The 23,157-nt window shown below is 37.3% G+C and overlaps 3 protein-coding genes across 3 annotated transcripts; 1 reads left to right on the top strand and 2 right to left on the bottom strand.

Moving 5' to 3' along the window:
• Positions 1 to 444: 444 nt before the first annotated feature.
• Positions 445 to 9,599, bottom strand: LOC306890181 (NXPE family member 4-like). Its single transcript, XM_079449736.1, has 5 exons — positions 9,485 to 9,599; positions 2,290 to 2,622; positions 1,554 to 1,969; positions 983 to 1,053; positions 445 to 904 (listed from the first exon to the last, which is right to left on the bottom strand). The coding sequence occupies exons 1-5, from the start codon at positions 9,488 to 9,490 to the stop codon at positions 681 to 683; spliced, it is 1,050 nt and encodes a 349-aa protein (XP_079305862.1). The 5' UTR covers positions 9,491 to 9,599; the 3' UTR covers positions 445 to 680.
• On the top strand, positions 6,654 to 11,585 carry LOC306890183 (chymotrypsinogen A-like). Its single transcript, XM_079449738.1, has 6 exons — positions 6,654 to 6,762; positions 7,022 to 7,042; positions 7,158 to 7,332; positions 7,411 to 7,679; positions 7,991 to 8,133; positions 10,813 to 11,585. The coding sequence occupies exons 1-6, from the start codon at positions 6,702 to 6,704 to the stop codon at positions 11,095 to 11,097; spliced, it is 954 nt and encodes a 317-aa protein (XP_079305864.1). The 5' UTR covers positions 6,654 to 6,701; the 3' UTR covers positions 11,098 to 11,585.
• A 1,639-nt stretch (positions 11,586 to 13,224) lies between these two features.
• LOC306890939 (uncharacterized protein) lies at positions 13,225 to 20,156 on the bottom strand. Its single transcript, XM_079450958.1, has 4 exons — positions 19,818 to 20,156; positions 17,740 to 17,847; positions 15,601 to 17,295; positions 13,225 to 15,102 (listed from the first exon to the last, which is right to left on the bottom strand). Exons 2-4 carry the CDS (start codon positions 17,837 to 17,839, stop codon positions 13,667 to 13,669), a joined length of 3,231 nt encoding a protein of 1,076 aa, XP_079307084.1. The 5' UTR covers positions 17,840 to 17,847; positions 19,818 to 20,156; the 3' UTR covers positions 13,225 to 13,666.
• Between the last annotated feature and the right edge of the window lie 3,001 nt (positions 20,157 to 23,157).

The following is a 23,157-nucleotide window of genomic DNA, read 5'->3' as shown; positions in this document are numbered from 1 at the left end:
TGCATAATGATGTTGTGTTTTAACTCCACAGCCATCAGTGGTCCAGTCCAATCATTAGTGTGAAGATTCATTCTTTTTAGATCTAAATAAGATCAAATGGAAACGTGAGGGTCTTTTAGAGTAAAACAACAGCAGGTGTGTGTGGGAAAACCTATGCACTTGATTCGGTCGTATTGAATGGATACTCCACCCAAAAATGGAAATTCTGTCATGAATTACTCATCCTCAAGTTGAGCCAAACCTGAAATTTCTGGGGCACCGTTGACTGCCATAGTTGAAGAAAACATGTTATATTTTTTTGTCCTCTTAAACCCAAAAGAAGATTTTTTTGAGGTATTTAGGAAAGCAAACAGTTGTAGGGCATCTTTGACTTTATATCGTTTTTGACTACCCCAGGAATCTCAGCTGCTAACAGTCTTCCAAACGTTTTTCTCTGTGTCCATCAGAACAAAGATATTCATACAGGTTTGGAAAAACTTTAGGGTGAGTAATCTCTACACACAAGATTTTATACATGTATATGGTTTCATAAACAAACGTTATGCGGCCCAAACTTAACCTCCGTAAAGAGTCAATAAACGTTGAGTAGTTTTAATTTAAAACAATTAATATACAATCAAATAAATTGCTATAACCCAACTTTCAAACATGTCAAAATATCACAAAAGTATTTTTCATTATTAGACATTAAATGACCTACCTGGCACATTTCTTTCAAAAAACTCAAAATACTGTCTCATGGTAGAGTCTCCCAAGAAATAAATAATCTTGTTTGAAAGACAAGATTTAATTTGCCGAGAACTAAACCTTCTAGTGTCACATACAAAAGACTTCCAGACATCTTGAAAATAGAATCCTGCAGGAACTGGTGTGCTCAAACCAGGCCTGCATTTTTCCATTTCACCTATCAGGAAACAACTTGATTATTGAATGGAAATGATGACATGTTTAATAATGTCTGACATTTGTCTTCTGAACACACCAATGGCTGTAGCTTCGGGAAGGACATTAATAATGTGCGACTCTCCAGCAATACCAACATTTGTTAATTCGCTGTGGAGGAAAAACAGCAGAGTTATAAAAGGTCATAAAAATCCTCCTTAGTTTATATCAAAATATGTGTTTGCATTTGTGTATTTTTATTATATTTCTAAGGTGACATGCTGTGAAAATACAGTATTTTTCTGTTTTAATAAGCTGATCATTCACAGAGATATACTGCAACATACTGTGAATTATTGACATATCTGTTGAAAGAGGAACATTCAAAACAGTTTTCTCTTTAAACAAGAGTAGCAGATATACATCTTCAGACACTGTTACAGATAAAAACTGATTTTGGCACCAGTGAAAAGCTCACGGCAGCTGCTTATTTGCCTTTAGAAACACAGAAACAAAAGCATACTTTCATTTGTGTATTCTTATTCGTGGTAAAATGATTTGCATGTTTTGAGCTGAAAAGCCATTTCAGAGACACCTGAGACAAATGGCAGTCAATGTGAACAAAACAAAATGTTTATTTGATTCGTTATCTTGCCCGGGACTCCATTTACCTTGAGAAAAGGTTCCTCTCAAAAGCTGTGGCTGGAAATTGATGTTCACCTTGTTCGTGATACACCCAGTAGTCGCAGGAAAGATTGCGCGGTCTCTCACACTGCCACACCGAACCCGTCAGCACATCCTTAAACTCGCAGCAGCAGTTTGCTTTACTCCAGAGTCCGTGAGCCGAGCCCCATTTAACATTACATTCGACTTTTTCAACTATCTTGACCCCGTTGGCTCCTGGCCCTTCGAAGTAACCGTGATAGCGGATGTGTGGCTTCGACTCAAAGTATTTGTTAAGAACATGCACACCTTCACTGGAGATGATCAGAAACACATCCACTTGTGCTTGGCCTTCCCAGGCCAGCAGAAAATCAACAGTGTACGTTCCATTACGGTGATCGACAACTTCTCCGTAAACACCTGCCTTAAGGAACATGCAAAATGACAACGTTAATAACTATTAACTCCATTACACTGTAAAACAAAGGTTTGGTTATTTCAACCCATCGTTGGGTCAAATATCGACAAACCCAATGGTTGGGTTTGCATAAGTTCATTTATAACCAAATGGTTGGGTTTGCATAAGTAATTTCTAACCTAAGGGTTGGGTTTGTCCTTGTTTGACCTAAAGTCCAACATTTTATAGAGCTGAGTCAATAAACAAACGACAGAAGAACCAGTGCTTTACAGTGTGAATATAGAAAGCTATAGTTTGATACAACTGAAATGCACTCAAAAACACACCTTTAAGGGCAGATTCAAAAGCTTTGCACGAAAGAAATCGCCTCCGTATGATTTCACGGTCTTGTTGTGGTCTCTGGCTGTGATGGTAACGCGGATCGTATCTCCCACTTTGTACGTCTCATTGAATCCCTCAACAGAGAACGTTGTGTGGACTGGACTTGTGCTCTGATCCAGCCGAGTGATTTCTCCATCTGTACTGGGCCAGTCACAAGCCTTCTGAAGTCTAACCCACTCCTCCTGAGTGATACCCATGTCATGTGCTGAAATTTTTGGGGTAGCGGATTTAGGACTGGGGGGATGAAATCTTCTCACTGTTGGAAATCTCCAGAAAACCTAAACAAGATATCAGGATAGAAAACACGGCAGATTCATAATAAATTCATTCAGTTTCATCCAAACAACTGAAGGAGCTCCAGTGCCTACACAAAGTATTTACACCCTCTTTATTTCTTCACATTTTGTTATCTTGCGTCCTTATACTCCATCCACCATCGATGAAGCGATGTGTGACAACAACATGTTGATGCTATCCACACAAGTTTTTATACGCCTTTTGGCAAACTTGCTCTTCTGCATTTTCACATCACATATCAGATCATATAGACCTGGAAAGTACAGACCCTCTCAAACTCTGCCAGGTTGGATGAGGACCATCAGTATACAGACATATTCAGGATTCTACAGAGATGTTCAATTGGGTTCAAGCCCAATCACTGACCGGACAACTCAAGGACATTGACAGAGTTGTCCATCTTACATTATTATTTTAGCTGTGCACCCTGTTGAAGAACAAACCTTCTGATATTTAAATGTTTTATTTTATTTATATATTATTTATAGAGATATGTGTTATATATTTTATATCTGTTTGATATCTGTTATCAACCGCTGTTAAACTATTTTGTCCAAATGATAGTTAAAAAATTTTACAAGCAGATTATAACTGCTGTTTTACATCATAGAATAAAACATACAAATATTAAAGAATTTTTCTTAACAAAGCCTTATTTTAGGCATTAAATTAGAAACCCATTAAAAAGAAAACATTCGTCCAAAATCGCATACTGTGACAGTAACTACTGAATTTGTACACGTTTAGCAATCCTCTCCTACAGTTTTTAGGACATATTATTCATGACTCATACTCATTGTCATCTACTATATAGTATGGAAGTAGGTGATTTCAGATGCAGCGATCGACTTCGGGGCAAAGGAACAGGAAGTGCTAAAATGCAATCCAGGGTTTTTGTTTCAAAGCAGTTTTTTCGTCATTACGGTGTATGGAGTGTAGATTGATGTGATAAAAGTAAGATGAATACAAAAAGATACAACATTTATTTATACAGAACATTTAAAACAACCAAAGTGCTGAACAGGGTATGCAACACAGCTCAATACAATTCGAAGAAATAAAACATACTGTAGATTATAAAAAACACGGTGTAAATTGGGTAAGGTTCAACATCGCATACACAGGTCAAAGAATATTAAATGCCAAGGAGAAGACCGTACGTTTAAAGAGTAGAGTAGTAGTTGGTTTAGACAATGTCACTCTTTGTCATACATAACTAAAATGAATCTATAAATCTATATGTGCACGTTTAAATGATTGCGAGTACATTCGGAAATGAAAATATAGCTATTATTACACCAACATATCATTTATAATGTTATACAATTTTAAGCAAATATATTTTTAAAACAATTATCAGGATGAAATATATATAATTCGGTAAACACTTACCAAATATGCTGAAGTAAGTAAACATGCCAGGAGAAACAGAGAAACACGCCTGATCCTTGAATCTGACATTAAACCAAAATTTAGACGCTACATAAACGACTTTGAACAAACCGATGAACAATTGCTTACCCAATGTCATTGATTTCCAAATGCAACTGAATCTAAATGTGGATTGAATGAGCATTTTTGTTGTTCCTGCACGGAATAGATTCACATTTCCATTTACATTTAGCAGATGCTTTTATCCAAAGCGACTTACAGATGAGATGCATACAAATAGCGTGTTGAATAATACCTGTGGACTGCACACTGATGACAAACAGAACAGAGGCGGGGCTGCCACTGAATATGTGAGAAACCTGGGTAGCCTATGTGCACTTTCTTTACCAAAATACGAACTACTCGACTACTCGGCTCAAAGTAGGGTAACTGTCATGATTCTCGAGTGGTGAGACACGGAGAGAGGACCCAGGTGCAGACAGCGGGTAACGAGGGGTTAACAGATAATTTAATAACAAAACAAAGACCCACGTGGGGTAACATAACAAAACATGGATACATAACATGACAGGACTAAGACTAACTACACTGAAACAAAACTTAAATTAACTCTTTGACAAACTACACATGACTAAACTAACATAACACAGGAACTCACAACACAAACCACAATGAACCAGCACAAGACAGAAGACACAAGGGCATTAAATAAGGGCGCAAATCAAGAGGGGAACAGGTGAAGGGCATTAATCAATAACGAGGGTAACGAGAGGATGGGAACAGAGATGAGACCAGAGAGAGTGTATGTATGACATAACAATAATTGCCTCTCTCCACATTAAACATGAGGTTCTGTCATGATCCTGCCACTAAACTAAGAGAAACATGACATGATGCAGCAGAATCATGACAGTAAACTGAATGGGGAGGCCAAACGTGAACTTAAGTATATTGGAAATAGATTTATTATAAAGTAAAACATTAAATTCAAAACAAAAGAGCAAAGCCAAATCATAAAGTTTAACAATCTGAACATCGCTTGAGCGATCGGGGAACCCCTTCTTTCTTGGAATGAAGATCAACCAGCTTTTAATTATCTCTTCACAGAACCCATACGCCCTCTAGTGATGTCTTCACATGCACAGTGCTTTTGGGCATCCAAATAGCAAGAGCTGCGGCCTGTATGAGCATAAAGATGATGATAAAAAAGGTAGCTAGTGACATCTACTGAAATTACCGTGGCCGAGATGTGCAAAACAAAACAACAAAATTGCAAAACTAAAAACAAATCTAGAAGCAAAATAAAAAAATCCTAAATCAAAATGACAAATTTGAAGCCGCAATATCAAATCTAAAAACAGGATAGCAAATCTTAAAACACAACAACAATTCTGAAAACAAAACAAGTCCAAAACCACATCCACAAGCCCGAAAACAAGCTAGCTTACCCATTCCAACAAAATACTTACCTTTTCCGGTTTGACTGATTTGTCGATATGGTTTCTGACTTGTTATTTAGTTTCCCGAATTGTTGTCGTGTTTTATGATTTGCTATTTTGTTTTTAGATTTGTTATTGTGTTTTCAGATTTGTCATTTTGATTTTGGGTTTTTTATTTTGCTTTAAGATTTGTTTTTAGTTTTGTGATTTGTTGTTTTGCACTTCACTGCCACCCCAGAAATACAGCTACTATTTAACCCTAAAGGAAGATTTTGTCGCCTGTCAATAGGTTTTTATTCAATTATTAATTTATTAATAATTGTCATGTACTATGTAGTCTATAAGAGGTGATTTCAAGGACAAAGCTCAGTGCAAGCAATAGTGACTAAAGATTGATAAATAAATTGGTCAAGTAACGTTGCAACTCTCTCATTTTTAAGGAGGGCATGAATTATTTACATTCCCAAAAATGTAAATAACATATTTTGGACCAAGAGAGAAGTTCCTGCCTTTTGACTTTACATGGCAGTATATGTAATGAGTGGCGAATGTTTGCTCCAGAAGTCTAAGTTGCATGATGATCAAGTTTTATCACATTCTGAATGAATTAAATAAAGCACAGAAACCGCACATGAGCACTCCCTTTATAATGACTAAAAAGCTTTCGCTCATTTTCATCGAGATCTCCAGCACCCCAGAATAAAAATGCAAGCCCTTTGGTTAAAAGAAGGTACAGTTGTGTAAAATATATGATCTTTAGCATTTGGATGATCGTGTAATGGAAAGGCTTCAACACCTGGCTGTGTCTCAGACACTATTAACTACAGTTTCAGTCATTTCAAAGCCGAAGAAATAGTGCTAGTGCTATACTATTTAATCTAGGAGACTCAACAGTCAAGTTAAAGCAAATAAATCAAATTTCGAAGAGAAAGGTTTGTTGTGTAGAGAAAAACTAATATTATGAGTAGGCTAAATCAGACAAGCTCTTTTTTCATCAATGTGCTAGCACTTGTTGCCTTGAGGAAGTCATTTCATATAACGTGACGCATTGTGGTTTTACCTGTTCCAATTAAAAGACTGGAAAGACGGAACGCCAGGCATTTTAAGTTAAGAACATATCGAACATTCATTTTTATAAATTGGGTTGGGCCAAATAACTTCAGCACTTGCTTAACATCTCAATTGGAAAATGGACAGCTGGGTAAACGGCAGTCAGATCACAGACCAAAATGAGTATGAAGTCTAACACAGCTTTGAGTGTTGCCGGAACAATACTTCTCTTCATAGCAGGTAAACAAACAAAACAATGGATGAAAGTGTAATAGCATTTGTTTTGATTGTTTAATAACTGGCAAGCAATTAAAAACACACACGACACACTTGAATTGATGGTTCTCATGATTGTAAAAATTGTTGATAAATGCTTGAAATTGCTTTTGTAGATTTGTTTAGTATTTTGGTCTCTTCATAAATCTCATACTTTTAAAATAGTGATCAATTACTGGTTTAAATTTGTAATCTATGCCTTTGTATTTGTCTGCCCACACAGGTTCCCTCTGCCAGTTAGATGGTAAGTTGTCATACGGCCATGTGGCCATAAACCTGTAGTTTAACACTGTGTTGTTCCTTCTAAGTCTGCGAGACATTTAAAAAATGAATTCTCATGCCATCTTTTCTTTCATTAGTATGTGGTCAATCCCCCCTCAACACAAAGATTATTGGAGGGGAGGATGCAGTGGCAGGGGCTTGGCCATGGCAAGTCAGCATTCGTGTCGATTTCGGTGTCAGTTCGTACCATTTCTGTGGTGGGAGTCTTATCAATAAAGACTGGGTTTTATCTGCAGCTCACTGCTTCCAGACGTATGTTGAAATCTTTAATAAAGCTCAAGTGCCTTTGTAGATGAATAATTGTGGGCTGAAAGCAGACTCTATTTACAGGTACAAAGCTTCTAACATTGTGATCTACTTTGGGCGTTTGAGTCAATCGGGCTTAAACACCCATGAGACAAAAAGGAGTGTGAGTCGATTCATCAACCATCCTAACTATAACAGTTCTGTATTTGACAATGACATAGCACTTGTCCAGCTCTCCTCTGCTGTGGATTTCACGAATTATGTTAGGCCAGTGTGTCTGGCAGCTGCTGGAAGTGTGTTTGCTGGAGGCACAGAGTCCTGGGTCACTGGATTTGGTACACTGCAGACTGGAGGTGAGTTTACATTTGCTTGCCAATTAACTGAATACGTGCAATACGGTAAATCTGTAACGGAGTAACAGCGACTTGAGACGTGCAGATCCATATGCGTAGCTTTATTCAAAAACATAGACAAATGAGGCACGGTTAAACAACAGCAAAATGGGATGGCATAGACGGTGATGTGTAACAGTCTGTGTGGTGTAAGAGTCAATATAATGAAAGGGTGACCTCTGGAGGCCATCGGATGGAAGTCCATGGACCAGATTCATGACAATTAACCTCAAAAACTTTGCTAGAAATGTGTCCTCTCATCCATTTCACAGGTCAGCCTGCTGACAAACTGCAGGAGGTGATGATACCAATTGTGGACAACATTGACTGTAATAATGCTTATAAAGGATCAAGAATCACAAGCAATATGATTTGTGCTGGATTGCTAAATGTGGGAGGGAAAAGTGCATGTCAGGTAAGTCTCACTTTTTTGTATGTTTTACAAAACAGATGAATTTAAAGTAGATTTACATTGACCACGTTTCCGCGCGCCCTCATAATGTGATTCTAATGAGATTATGGCAATATGTGGATTAAATTTGACCTCATGTGAAAACAATACTTCGATTATGAGCTCAGTATCATTATTATTTTGATTGTAGTAACAGGTCATTTGCCGTGATTGAATGAGGTTAAATGCACACACCTACTGTATCTGAGATTATGAATTGTCTTTTAACAGATTAAGTACTTATAAACAGACACATAGATACATAATATTAAGGCATTTTTTCTTAAACTTTGGAGCTAGTGAGTCCCACCTGTCTTTTCAGTCCACGTCACAAACTTAACTATTGCGAACTTTTATACCCAACAATTCCAAACCTTTGGCTAATGTCCGAAAAAAATGCCATTGATCTTTAACAAAGAGATATTAAGTTCAAGTAAATAAAATTAACTCTCCACTACCAAAGGCAAGGCTCTTCTGAACAATAGTAACCACAAAACTACAAATATAACAAACTCTTCCACATAAAACAACGAAATAGGAAATTCAACATGAGAAAATTACTCTCAAATGCAGTCTTATGCAAAGCATGCTGGGAAATAGAAATCTGGCAGTTTTAACAACTACACATAAAGACAACAAAATCCATTCAAGTTGGGACCACATGAATGATTTAAGTTAATACTGCACATAAAAAAAGTAATGTTGCAACAAAATGTTTTAAAAATCTGTTTAAATAAGTAAATTGGATAAGCAAATTCCTTTTTTCCTAAAAGAATATTATGAATGAATATATAGATACGGTATGGATACGTGCATTAAACAGCCTATCCATGTGACTGTATAGATAGTTTTTCCCTTACTGAGCGTTTTTAAAATAGCGCCTCTACCGGCAGCAGGAGATTACACAGAAACTTCAGCCTTGATGTTTTGTGCGGTTTCATGTGTACGTGGATTCGTACGTTTCGATCCCCGGAAGCACACATACGAACAAAATGCATACCTGGCTGGAATGCACCTAAATGCTGTGTTCACACTCGACTTCTTTTTTGACAAGACAAAGGCACTTTTTAGTAAATAAAAACTATGGTGGTTACAAATAGGCCCATTTCACAATGCAGTGTATCATAACTTCCGTTTTGCCGACGCACAAGAATTTAAAAACAGTGACTGAAAATGCAAGTGTTCAAGACATCGGTAAGATTATTACTGTGTTGAGTATTAGGCATGTTAAAATTTCGTCACGTAACTGACTTACAGAACACTTGTTCGAGTACTTATCCTAGCACCTTCGCTAACGCAAAAACAAAACACTTACCTTCATAATCAAACGGGTTCTGTTCAACAAAGCATTTGAAGCCTTTATGTAGCTTTTGATCTTGTGGTTAGCAACTTGTCATCTAGCCGTATTTGTGCTAGCTATGCAAGGTGGTTAAATCCATTCTGAGGCGCTAGCGGAAGTAACGATACACTGCTTCGCGGCAGAACGGAAGATGCGTGACGTCATGTGAAAAGAGCCTATAGCAGCCGAACGTCATGAGTTGGGAGGCAGCGTCTGTGCACGAAGACGAGAGAAACAAACAGGCAGAATAACGGAAGTCTATTTGAATTATAATCTGAGAGCGCCTCAGCAATAACTAATCACATTTTAATCTCTAGCTAGAATTTCAATCAGAAATTGAATTTACATACACATTTTCTGAGCTTCAGCCTTCTCGACCAATCATGTTCCTCGCATGTTGTTGTGGAAACGACAGGTCTCTGTCTTTGGTCAGCTGTGAAAACGTTTTTTTTCACAAAAACTTTTTTCAACTTCAGAGAAAGACACCGGCGCTGGAGGTTAAGAAAGCGCTCACGAAGTTTTTTGGAAAACACGGTTCACTCCATATGAACTACAATGTAAAACAGACGCTAGCAGCTTCAAAAAAGAAGTCAAGCCTGAACACGCCCTACGTCACTTATCCAAAGCGCCTGTCAAATACATGCATGTAAAATCAGTCTTAGCGAAGTAGGGACTATGTATAAAGTTCACAGGTCACTTATAGACAAACAAACATTTGGCTGCGACAGATATTGTTTTGTAAGTAAAAAGACATTTTGTTTTGAGTATCTGCCAATCCCTAGTCCCGATCCATCCGATACTTGTATTTTCCTGGAATTTTCGACTCCAAGCACAACAAGGTTAAATACATCAATCCAATGTACATAATTGACAAGTGAAAAGCTGTGCAAAATATTACAAATATCCCTGAACTTCTTTTATTTTTACACCGCCCTGTTGAATAAAACCGCATATTCTGGTTAGGTATGTTTTGAGACAGGAAGATGGATTGAGCTGGTTTAAGCTGGTCCTGAACAGGAGTTGCCTGCTTATCAGCTTCCAGCAGATAATCATCGTCACACAGCCTACGATAAGACCTAAAATCTGCCTTACGATAAGAAAAATACTCACTGTACTTACTGCGCAGTACTTACTGTACTGTTACTGCAAAAAAAGGAAAGATGGCCTAAGGAAAAAACTCATTGTTGGACACATGGCCGGCAAACTTTTACTATTGGGCTACACTATTGCATACTTATGTCTGTAACGGTTGTTCACTGTATATTGTCCGATATATTATAAATACTGAATGTTTGTCGATACAGGGAGACTCTGGAGGTCCAGTTGTCAATAAGAACGGCTCCCGTTGGATTCAGTCCGGTATTGTGAGTTTTGGTACAAAAATATGCGATGACCCTAAATATCCCAATGTGTTCGCCAGGGTGTCTCGGTACCAAGATTGGATCAAGTCCTATACGGGGAGCAACCCACCTGGATTTGTTCAATTCAACTCCGATGGATTCAGAAGTTCACTCAGTCCCCCTTTATTCTCAATTTCTCTCACATTCTGCATCATTCCTTTCACAATCTCCATATATCTTTCTTCATAAAGATATCAGTTTGAACTGAAATTAGCTGTAAAAGGAAAATAGAGCAGTTACATTTAGTCTTTTTTCAGATTTAAGATGATTGCATAACTAAATAGCAACTGAAAATAGCCAACGGATGAGTGTATGTTTATATGGCTGATAACCAAAATGCGTAACCGAAATATGGTCTTTGTAACTTTGGTTTGAAAAGTGGGGGGGGACACAAGATAGTGGAAATGTTTTTGATATCACAAATTCAAAATACCAATGTTTTGCGTTGTTTTTTATTGTTTAAATTGATTGAACCATGAAACCAAAAGGTGTTTTATTGTGTAGCAAAAGTTGATGTTCATGAAGGAGGAAGATGCGAGTATTGACTGTGAAACTGAGGAAAACATGGCTTGTAACCTCAATCTGCGGTCGGAAGGAGATGAGCCAGATGACTTTGTAAAATGCTTAACAAGTCTTGTCATAAACACTCACTGCTGTTACAAGGATGATTCCTTATTAAAACGAAAAAAATAATAAATCACGCATTATGTGTTTCTTCCCCATAAAGAAGTCCATAAGAAGGAGAGAAACTTGAGGATTGTTGTTCTGTAGAAATGCTACGTTTGTGAGCAATGCATGAGTGTTAGTAGGGTGTACAAATATGTGACCCTGCCAGTGAAAACCAGGCTAAAGTGCATGAGCATCTGAGCTTGCTTTCAAAAATGTACTGACTCAGTGTTATTATTTAAGGTTTAAAGATGATGTTTTCACAGAACACTCTTTACATTTTATAGGATGATTTTATGTAGAAAACAGTAAATCACTAGCTGACAGACTGGGTCACATATTTACACTAACTGCAAGGGACTGCTAGTCTCGCTTAAAGGGATACTTCACCCAAATGTGTCATCATTTACTCACCTTCGAGTTGTCCCAAACAATCTGTATAAATGTCTTTGTTCTGACGAACACAGAGAAAGATGTTTGATAGAATGCTTATAATAAGACAGATTTGACCTCCCAATGACTCCCATAAAATTACTTTATCTTTTTTTTATGTGCTGTTAAACACAAAAGAAGATATTTTGAAAAATGTAGGACAGGTTGAGGAGAGACCCCCCTCACATGATTGTAAAGCGGTTTGGGCTTACAGCAATACACAATAAAGCACTATATAAATGCCACAATCATTCATGAATTCATTCAAGTATTCCTTTAAGCCGAGCATACACTGTGAGATTTTGGCTGTTATTTGTCCGTCCTACAATAAAGGTGTCTGTGACACTGAACAACAAAACCAGTCTTAACTGGCACGGAATTCAATTCTATTTTATTTACGTATCGCTAATAATGTGCATTTTTCCAAAGCAGCTTTACAGGGGAAAATAAGACAATCAGAAAAGGTAAAACACAGCACAGTGCATTATGTTTATAGAACAAGCAAGATCGTTCTAGTAAATATATACATTTTAGTTGCCAAAAATACACTGTAATGGGTCAAAATTATACATTTCTCCTTTATGCCAAAAAACATTAGGATATTAAGTTAGGATTGTGTTCCGTGAAGATAGTTTGTACCGTTAACATATCAAAACTTTAAAGAACCATCTCTTTCTTCACATTTTATAACCTTTTTTTCACCACATTGAACCTTTTGAGATACAGAAAGATTCTTTGGATGTTAAAGCTTCTTTATGGAACCATTTAAAAAGGTTCTTCGTGTGGCACCGTGAAGCATCTTTCTTTTTAAGAGTGTAGGCTTTAATCTGTTATCTGACATGGCATTGACAGATGTTTGTAGTTTCCAGTATATGGTGACCGTATAATATGAACAAAACAACAACCTTTAGTTTCATTCATTACATTCTAACTAAATAATTGTCTTGTGCATCCGTTTAAGTCAACAGGCAAAATGTAGTACATCATGAATACATTTGCATGAATACTCTATTTATGCTACTTAATTCTATTTTTGGAGAGGAAAGTTTCTATTGAAACCACATTTATTTGTATGAGAATTTATATATTTGTTCTATATTGTTCTCATAATACTTATATATTGCATTTATATTTCTCAGTATGTGTTTGCTTACTAGAGAAGATAAAAATGATAAAAGAAAGTAAAAACAGTTCTTGTGATTCAAAGAGAAGAGCTCAGAGTTACTCCGGATATATTTTAATGATAATCTTTGTATTTTACAGATACAGTATCATGTGTGAACACGAATTATATTGCAGATATGTTCATAAAAACTCAGGGTTGATACAGTTGCAAATTGCTCATGCTTACATAGTGAATATCAATGGCTATTCCGCTTAAAAGGTTCAATCTTTGTCATAAAGATGAATAAAACACGCTTTTAAAACATGCTGCTTCTCATCATCTCGTTATTTGATATTATTGCAAGTAGGCCTACTTCCAAAACTAATATCAATTCAAATAAAATCTCATCCAATACACTGTGATTCTTGAAGTTAAAACACATGGTTACAGACCATATTATGTTTTATGATGTATTTTTATCTATAAGCAATGACTAAACATTCAACAAAAAACAATCAAATGAAACACAACAGTCACAGAAAAACTTCACTTCTCCTATTGGAGATTTTGGTGAAGGAACAAGAAAATGTCAATATCTTCCTCAAGTCTGTCTCTTTTCTTCCACATAAACTCTCCTGCTTCTAAAAATATTCTATCAGCAGGTACAGATTTTGCTCCAAGAATTCCAAGATATCTTTTTGCAAGTTGGCTGAGGGATGGGAAGGTTTCTTCATGGTTTTTCCACCAATCTAATGGATTTTGGTCAGAAGGAATAGCCTCTTCCTTTTCATAGCGACACAATTCAGTTTGTAAATCATTGCCTGTAGAAGGTTGGTGTTTGACTGACAGAACCTGAGAGTCAGAAGGACAAGCTGAGGTGGATGGTGGTGGCGCAGGAGCTGAATTGGGCAGGTGAATGTACTGCGCTCTTGATAAAAGTTCTTTTTTCACATTTTCTATAACGTCTTTGTTGAAATACTCAAAACATTTATATCTTATGTCAAGGAAGGTCATGTGAGAAAGAGAGAGGAATCTGCTCTGGCATCGTTCTCTCAGTTCTCTGGTAAGAGCGTTATCTTGATTGTCAGTTGCTTTAAAATAATCTGAAAAAATGGGAATCACTCTAGAGAGAGATGTATTGTTTTCTGCTAATAGTTTATGTCTTGCCTGTTCAAAAGGTCCTAATGCATTAAGAGTTAAGCGTATAGAAGATATCACTCTTTCTGTAATGCACAGATCTTTTTCCCCAAGTTGAAAGAGGACATAGTTAACTGCTTCCCTCTGTTCATAAAGTTTTTTCAACATGCGAAACACTGAATCCCACCTCTTATCATCTGAAATAAACAGTTCAATCTCTGGCACTTTCAGTTGTTTAAGCATCTCTGTGGCTTCTGGGCTTTCTTTTAAAAAGGAAACAATATTCTCACAAACTTCCAGCATTTGACTGACTTCAGAACAAGCCTCTGTTGCTGTTTTGACCACCCAGTTCAGCTGCTGGGTAAGAGAGGTGATATACCTCCAACCAGCCTTACGTACCGCAGAGTCCACAATTTCGGCACCGTCTGACACTATTATCTTATCAGTTATGCCCCATTCACCAGTTATTCTCTTTAGCTCCAAACCAATGTCGTCATCTGTGCGTTGTGCAGTCAAACTGATGGTTTCCAACACAAATTGCTGCATTTGCCAGTTGTTAATAAAATGACACGACACAGTCAAATATTTCTCTGTGGATCTTAAGGTCCACATCTCTATCTTAAGAGTCACACCGTTTGTCTTTTCTATTATTGCCATAACATTGGCTTTACAGTCGTCATACATTTGCATTATTGTATCCTTCATCTGTTCACGTCTAGGGATTTGGTATCGTGGCTCAAGAGTCTTGACAAGAGCGACAAATCCTGTGTCTTCTACAGTTGAGATTGGCTTGAGGTCCTTTACGAGCATTTCTGCTAGGCTTCGAGTGATTTCTGAAGCTCTCTGTGAGTCATCTGTGAAAAATAACACCAATACGTCTTACAAGAATTTTTGTGACTGACAGCTTGAGTAAGAATTCACTTTCATGTTAAGCAATATCAGCATTTCTCAAAAGTTATCCTCATGAAGATGAAAACTTGACAAACTGGTCAATATAACAAAAATATTGTTATCAGACCTCGAGTAAGGAAAAGTTCATTTTCATTTTAAAACAATCCAATACTAATTGTATTTAAGTTGAACTTGTACCTAATATTAAATTATATAACCCTGTTTTTAATACGTATTTCACATTACTGTTGAATGTCTCTGTTGCTCATGGAGTGGAAAAACTGGAATGACTGCCTTACGTGTCGAAATTCTGATTAAAGGACCATGTGAACTGGTGTCTTAATGATTGATTTGTTTGTTCCGTATAAAAACACCTGCTTTAAGCTATATTTTAACTAACTTTAGACTCACAAGCACTTTATTCTGGTTTATTTTGATGATAGATAAAAGATAGAACTTACTGATAACCGTGATGACATCTGATTCAGTGGTGTAATCGAGTTTCCCCACCGCTGCACATTTAATCTCATACTCAGAGCCTGATCTCAGATCAGTCAGTGTTACAGTATCTTGGCTGTTCAGCACAGGTAGATATGTCCAGTCCTGCTTGTGTTTTATTTTGTACAGTATCTTCAGTTCCTCTGTAGCGGGACATGTTGAAGGCGGCACATTTACAATCACACTGTCACCCTTGACCTCTGCTGTGATTGGAGGAGCAGGTTTAGATGGAGGGGTGAAGCAAACACCTTCAACACATCCATTTTCATACAGGAGAATGCAGGAACCTGGTTGATCCTCCATTTCTTTTGATGACACAATGAACTTGGCTGGTTTAAGATATTTTGAATCAATCAAGTTCTTAAATATCTCCAGGTTGTTCCTCATGGTCTTATGGATGGCAGGAGTGAGCCAAGACAAGTTCTTCTTAGACTCAGGGTCATTGCCATTGGAGTTTTCCATCCTTGAAGATTTAAGGTAAGCTTCTTGTTTCGAAAGAAGCACATCTGACAAGTCCAATGATGTGAACGTGTAACTGACCACAATTCTAACATCAAGATCCATCAAGATTGCCTGTAGGTTGTTTTCTACCGTCGCACCAGAATCCTTCAGCTGTCTGAGTAATGTTTTCATGACCTCTGACTCTCTCTCTCTCTCCTTCAGCCAGTCTTTCAGGTCTCTTCTTCTGAATGGAGATTCATTGTGATCCGTAAGAAGATCATTCAGTTCAGAGTCTTGTATCTTATCGCCACGGATTTGAGGCAACAGAGCACCAAGTTTCTTCATGAGTCTCAGCTTGTACGTGTAACAGTTCTTCTTCATGTCGTTCACTTGATTGTGAAATGCAGGGAAAGCTAAAGCAGGTGAATCTTTCAGAAGATCACAGCATTTCATCTCAGTTGTATTTAAACTCTCTAATGTTGATTCTATGTCACTGATCAGATCAATGCTGATTTCTTTAAGAAGTTTTGAAGCTTTTGAGTGAAGTTTGCACAGAGGATACAGCCAAACTCTCAGTGGTACTGCAAGATCTCTGTTTTCTTTCAACAGTTTCGGAAGTTCGGCGAAAACCTTCATTGCGTCTTCAAAAGAGGTGGGATTAGACAGTAACTGAAAATCACCGTAGAATGTGACCGTGAACCTTTCCAGTGCTTTCCTCTGAACGTCAGTCATGTTTAGATTTGTGTTCACATCTACGGAAATCAATTTGAGTTTGTCAAACGCTGCCTTCACTTCTCCTTCTACTGTGGTTTTGTTCTCGTCTGAAGAAACCTCTCTATCAAACAGAAAGCAGGCGTCCGCTCCATACAGCACCGCCGTCACCACATGTGTTGCTGTGTCATGATCCAAGACATCGTGGTGAGCTATATTTTCAGATGCTAAATGGTTCATGGTCAGTTCTTTAAAGATAGAAGTTGAATGATAATGTAAAGTCAGTCTCTGCTGAATGAAAGACTTCTTGGCGTCATCGAGATATTTGGCTGCTCCTGTTGCGTTGATCAATCCACCCAACAGACTCAATTTCAAAGAGCCGTCAATTTTAAATAAATCTGATTTTTCTTCAATCGAGTCTGAAGCTGTAACTTTAAAATCTGTATTAATTTGGGGACGTGATAGAATCCACTGCTGGAGCTTCTCTTGATTCCACAATGTGATTCCTGAAGGACAAAATCACTGTTTCATAACTTCAAACTTATTTAGTAAAAATACTGTAGGGTATCTAAATATATTAAACACATCAAACAAACATGCATAAATACATAAAGATACATAAAGCTTTCACTTCTGAATTTCTCCAGTAAACATTATTTTCAACTATATTTATTGGGGCTATCAATCATTTACAGTACAATATTTGTATTATTTTCAGTTTATTGACTTATGTACTGTAGGCTAGATGTTGGAAACTCTGTGTGATTATGAAATCATCATCGTGTAAAAGAACTCAAAGAAAACTACTGGAGAACGTCAACCTTTCTCTATGAATGCAGTTTATGTTAATGCACATGACATCGTAATGAAACTTGTCTGCTCTATAACACATTGTCTGAAACATATATTACTCATCAGGGTTTAGTAAAGATATATTTGTAATGTTGTACCTGGTACCAGAGCGTCATTCCTGCAGTCGTAGAGCATACCCAGCTGAAAGGGTCTCCCAAGAGCGGCTGCTTCAATCACATTCACTCCTATTGACTCCATACTGAAAACTGACAATAAGAAACACATCAGCAGGGTTGCCAACTCTCACTAGTGATGTTACGTTCGTGAACGAGCATCTTGCCTTAAAAAAAGTGTCTAAAGCACGAGCCAATAGCGTTTAAGTGTGAGCTTTGACAGAGCATATGATTGGTCGAATGAACTGAACGAGCGAGCCGGTGTTTTGAGTCTGAACAAGAGAGATCTACGCTTAGGAATTGAGGGACTTCTCGTTCTACTTCTCGTTCGTAAATGAAGAATATTTTAATGTGTTTTAGAAGTGCTATTACATTTGATATGTTTTCTTATTAATACTTGCTTGCAATGCTTGAAAATATAATTAGTATGAGGGTGAAATCAAGCAAAACTTAAGAGTTGATACTGTTTGTACTCCGAGAGGAAGGCATGGGTTTCGAGAGCATGCAAAAGGGGAAGTAGCAGAAGAACAGCTGAGGTCTCAGAATATATGCATGCAACTGTGAAACGCCAAAAAAGGAGAAAATGTACACACACATATTCCATTGTCTGACCTTTTAAACTATGTTGTTACTGGGCAGAATTGGGGTGTGTGGGTTGTCATTTGATGTTTTGCAGAAACTCGGAGAACAATGGACTAAGAGCTGATTGGACGAATACCAGACAACACGTCACTCAAAGGCACGAAGAGAGACCCGGCGACAAATACTATAAATATATCCAGAATTGTAAAACTGGGCGTTGGTTGAGCCTTTGTTCTGAGCCAACTGACCCAACAGCTGTTGTAATTTTTAATCTTCTGATCAATAAATTTCAAGATTTACTTTGACTGGCCTCCCTCCAATTTTGAACACGCAAGAACATTTTGAGAATGTCCTACATAAACAACATGAACGATCAGTCAAGAATGGTAGTCAATGGGGGGCAAAATCTGTCATAAGCCTTCTTCCAAATATCGTTCTCTGTGTTCATCAGAATGGAGACATTTAAACAAATTAGCAACGACTCGAATGTGAGTAAATTATGACAGATTTTTCATTTTTGGGAGAAGTATCCCTTTAAACAATTATTTGCAAAAGTCAGCCAAATTTATAAATCTTTCTTTAAGATCTCTTCATTAAAGTAACACTGGATGAAAACTCTTGCACTATTTCATAAATCAAACAATTCACTTGAAAGCATATTACAAAAAAAACATATAACTTTTGCACTTTAAATAAGCCCGTATGAAAATGTACAATGGTTTTTCTATAGTCTAACTATGATTTGTGGTAAAACCGTCTTATGTTGTATTTCATTTTTACATGAACCTCCCATTTCCAGTTCATATGACGTCAATACTGTGGAAAATCACTACGCACTAGTGAACTGGCCAATCATAGCACGCCTCGCTTTTCAGAGCGATGAGCTTTGTAAAGAATCTGCAAAACAGCGTTTTTAAACTTTAAATCGTGTTTACACATTGTATTACATCTAAAGCGTCAAACGACCCCTTTAAAGATCCATTGAAATATATTTTCTAATCTGTAGAGCATGATGAGGAAGATAAAACAAAGAAAAGACCCAAAAAAGTTTGCCCATCGATTTGATTCAGTTCTAAATCTTTTGTTGGTCTTATATTTGTGTTTTGTGGGGTTAAAAATCAATCAGGACTCTTTTGGACTCGTCGTTTACTTCTTGCGCAACACAGGAAATGTATGACAATAAACCATTCTTTTCATTATAACTTTTATGGTTAAATTGTTGTATTGGATTATTACTTCCAATATTGTTTGTTTCAGCGTGTATTATTATATTATACAGTATATTACTTATTATGATAAAGCATTAGACAAAACTGTAAAGCACAACCTAAACAACAAGATTTCAGAAGCAGAATCTCCTTCAATAAAGTACTGACTTTTCAATCTGCTCGGTCATATAAAGTTAGTTTGAACATGTGACTACTTTCTCTACTGATATGATCATTAAAGGTTTTTAAAGGCATGATGTGTAAATCACTTACCTTCTTCAAAACTCTTTCCTCAGAGGACCTGAAATCTGCTGCTTATATATCACGGATATCACTGAACACAGCTTGGAACATGATGTGGCAAAACTTGTTTCATCTTTCAACTTCTTTCACTTTCCCACCTGCCACTTCAAAACCTCTTCCGTGTTTCACACGCCGAACACGCACAATCGCGGTTTATGGAAATTCAGTGAAAGATAACAGAATAAAAACACATGATGAATGTGTCAAGCAGATCTGATAATGTTTGGCTATTATTAAAGAAAATTAAATGAATCTAAACTATCCTGTGGTGGAGCTGGAGCCTGTTTGAGAGAATAAACAGCGACATCTATTGGTATCAGGTTGCCAGATCTGCGTAACAACAAATGACCAAAACTCAAAACATGCCTTTTTTAACCTAAAATACACATTCACCTCTTGATAATCACTGTACAGTAATAAAGACATTTGTTTGAACTCCACCAAAACTTAAAAAGTTTAGTTTGAAAGTTAACAGTAACTATAGCAAAATAATGTATTCCTAGAAGAGACTTAAACTGAAGTTGACATTCATTACAACAAAACATGAATAGAAATTGACTGAAGCTTTTTGTTTGTCTTACCGGTTACTCTTGACAAGAATATCAGATCGAATAATAGACTTTGATGTACAAGCATTAATTTAAAAAAGACAATTTGACGTGATATATTTTCTGTCCTTGGCAATATTAATATCTATATTTAGTCTATAGGATTACTTACTATAGAAATCTCACTCGGTTTTCTATTGTTGCTGCTTCAATATCAGCAGTTTATTACATTAGATATAAAATATACTCTGAAATCAGGTTCATGGTGTTTATTATAGTGCTAAAACTCACTTCCTGATGTTACGTTTTCCTCCCTTGAATGAATTTTCTGTATTTCTATTTGTGTTTAATAACACATAACTGAGGGTCACTCACTCATAAACCAGATCAATGTCAGTCTAGTCCAAACCAAACCAAACCAAACCAAACCATCAAAGCAGTGAACATAGACAGACAGCATGTTTTGAGTTATGTAAAGCAGTATATTCCTTGTTTCTAAGTCCAAGTAAATCTACATTTTCAAATGTTCTTTTTCCATAGACTCACTCCTGGGAAATCCATCATGGGTGAACGCAGAAGGGCTGCCGAGTGTATCGGTCACAAGCATTATAACTGTGTCGACACAAACAGTCATTATTGTTGAGTTTTTCATCCACAGCATTTCTTGTTCACTTAAGATTTAATTAACATTGAAACTATTTTCGGTCGAGCAACGAAAACATCAAAACACACTGCGTATCCATAATAAAGCATGAGCTGATGAAACTTCAATATTATAATCGGAAATGATTCGATTGTCTTCCAGAGAATGTGCTCTATAAACCGCTCTTATGAGCTTGAACAGAAGAACACACAAAACATATGAAAAGCACAAATTGAGATTGAGTTTTGTCTTTAACTCTAGAACTGTTGTGTTCTCACGTTCTTCTCTAGAAGTTTCCACATGTAAATCTCTTGTCTTGCCTTGTTGGTCAACAAAGAAAATCGAGTACATCTTTGTGATGTGTTAACAATAAACACAGAAGAAAGACTTCAGGATGGTTGGTCTGTAATGATACAGCAAAGTGTCATGTATGGTCAGTAGTTTTACTTTTCACACTAAACCTGCCGGAGGTCAAAGTGTGTTGTACAGAAGTGTTTAGACCTCATTGCCAAATCATATTCCCAGAGTAATGCTCATATTGTCAAATTTGTCCATTTGTGTTTCATGCAAAATACACTAATATATACAGTAACTACTTTTGTGATATTTAAATACTAAAGTGTCGTTTAAGTATACGTTGTTTATGCCCCGCTATACTAATCTTCAGTCCATACTGAGGTGAGGATGAGAAACACAGGAGACGTGTTGGTTTGGTGTCTATAAACTTTAATTGAAGACTGTTGGATGAAGCAGATCCTCACTGACAGACAGTTAGTCTTTATCTACAAACAGATCCGTTCACTTCAACAGAACTAACCAGCAACACACGACCAATGAGAACGAAGATCAGACCGCTCACTACCCATCATGCACCTGACATCTGAATAACTGCAGCTGCTAAAGCTCAAGGCATCCATGCATTAAAACGCTCGGTCACTCGCGCGGATGAACATCAGGAGCAAAAGCACTTTGTGGTGGTTTACATGGAAACGACAGACGTCGACGCACAATGAAGAGTTTCATCGTAAAACTCAAATACTGAAGTAAAAAACTCATTCTGTTACTGATAAAACGTCAAATGTAAGAGTTTGTCAAATAGGACTCAAATGAAAAAAGCTAATAAAAAGCCAAATAAGAAGACAGCACATAATGTTTCTTATCATGTTTTCTTCTGCTAAAAATTCACTTTGTAAAAATGCAAAAATACACATAAACAATTCATGAAGCAAATGGTCCGGTGTAAAACACACAAATGAATTCAGGAGTGAATGATGAATTAGACAGATTCAGAGACGATTGTTGTGTAAATACAGACGGACAGAAATGTTACTGGCTATAAAAACAGGCATCAGTGACTGTTACGAACCGTGTTCAGATATTAACATTCATCACAAACCAAAGCTGATGAGATTATAAAGATACAGTCAAAACAACAGCAGTCAAGATTTGTGCTTAGATATCCGTGTGATCCTGATTCATCCTGGATTTCTGTCACTTAGGACACGATTGTGATCAAACCAGTTAAACTGATCCAGAATCACAACTCTGAAACTCAAAGAGGTTTGTTTATTATTTGTTTATCGTATGCAGAAGGTCAATATATTCCAGATGAAAACTCACAAACAAACACTCTTTCCTCTTTATAACATCTTTGACAAAAAATACAACAAGGCTGCACTGATAATCTTCATTGAATAACTGATGTCATGCACTGACTCTCTCTCACACACACACACACACACATGCACACACACACGTACACACACACACACACACATGCACACACACACGTACACACACCCACATTCTCATGCACTCACTCACTCACTCACTCTCTCTCTCTCTCTCTCTCTCTCTCTCTCTCTCTCTCTCTCTCTCTCTCTCTCTCTCTCTCTCTCTCTCTCTCTCTCTCTCTCTCTCTCTCTCTCTCTCTCTCGCTCTCCCTCCCTCCCTCCCTCCCTCTCGCTCTCCCTCCCTCCCTCTCGCTCTCCCTCACTCCCTCCCTCCCTCCCTCCCTCTCGCTCTCGCTCTCGCTCTCGCTCTCGCTCTCGCTCTCACTCTCTCTCCCTCCCTCCCTCGCTCTCACTCACTCTCTCTCCCTCCCTCCCTCCCTCCCTCC

This window comes from Barbatula barbatula (assembly GCF_947034865.1).
Source record: "Barbatula barbatula genome assembly, chromosome: 25".
NCBI classification, from domain to species: Eukaryota; Metazoa; Chordata; class Actinopteri; order Cypriniformes; family Nemacheilidae; genus Barbatula; species Barbatula barbatula.
This window is presented reverse-complemented; position numbering and strand designations above follow the sequence as displayed.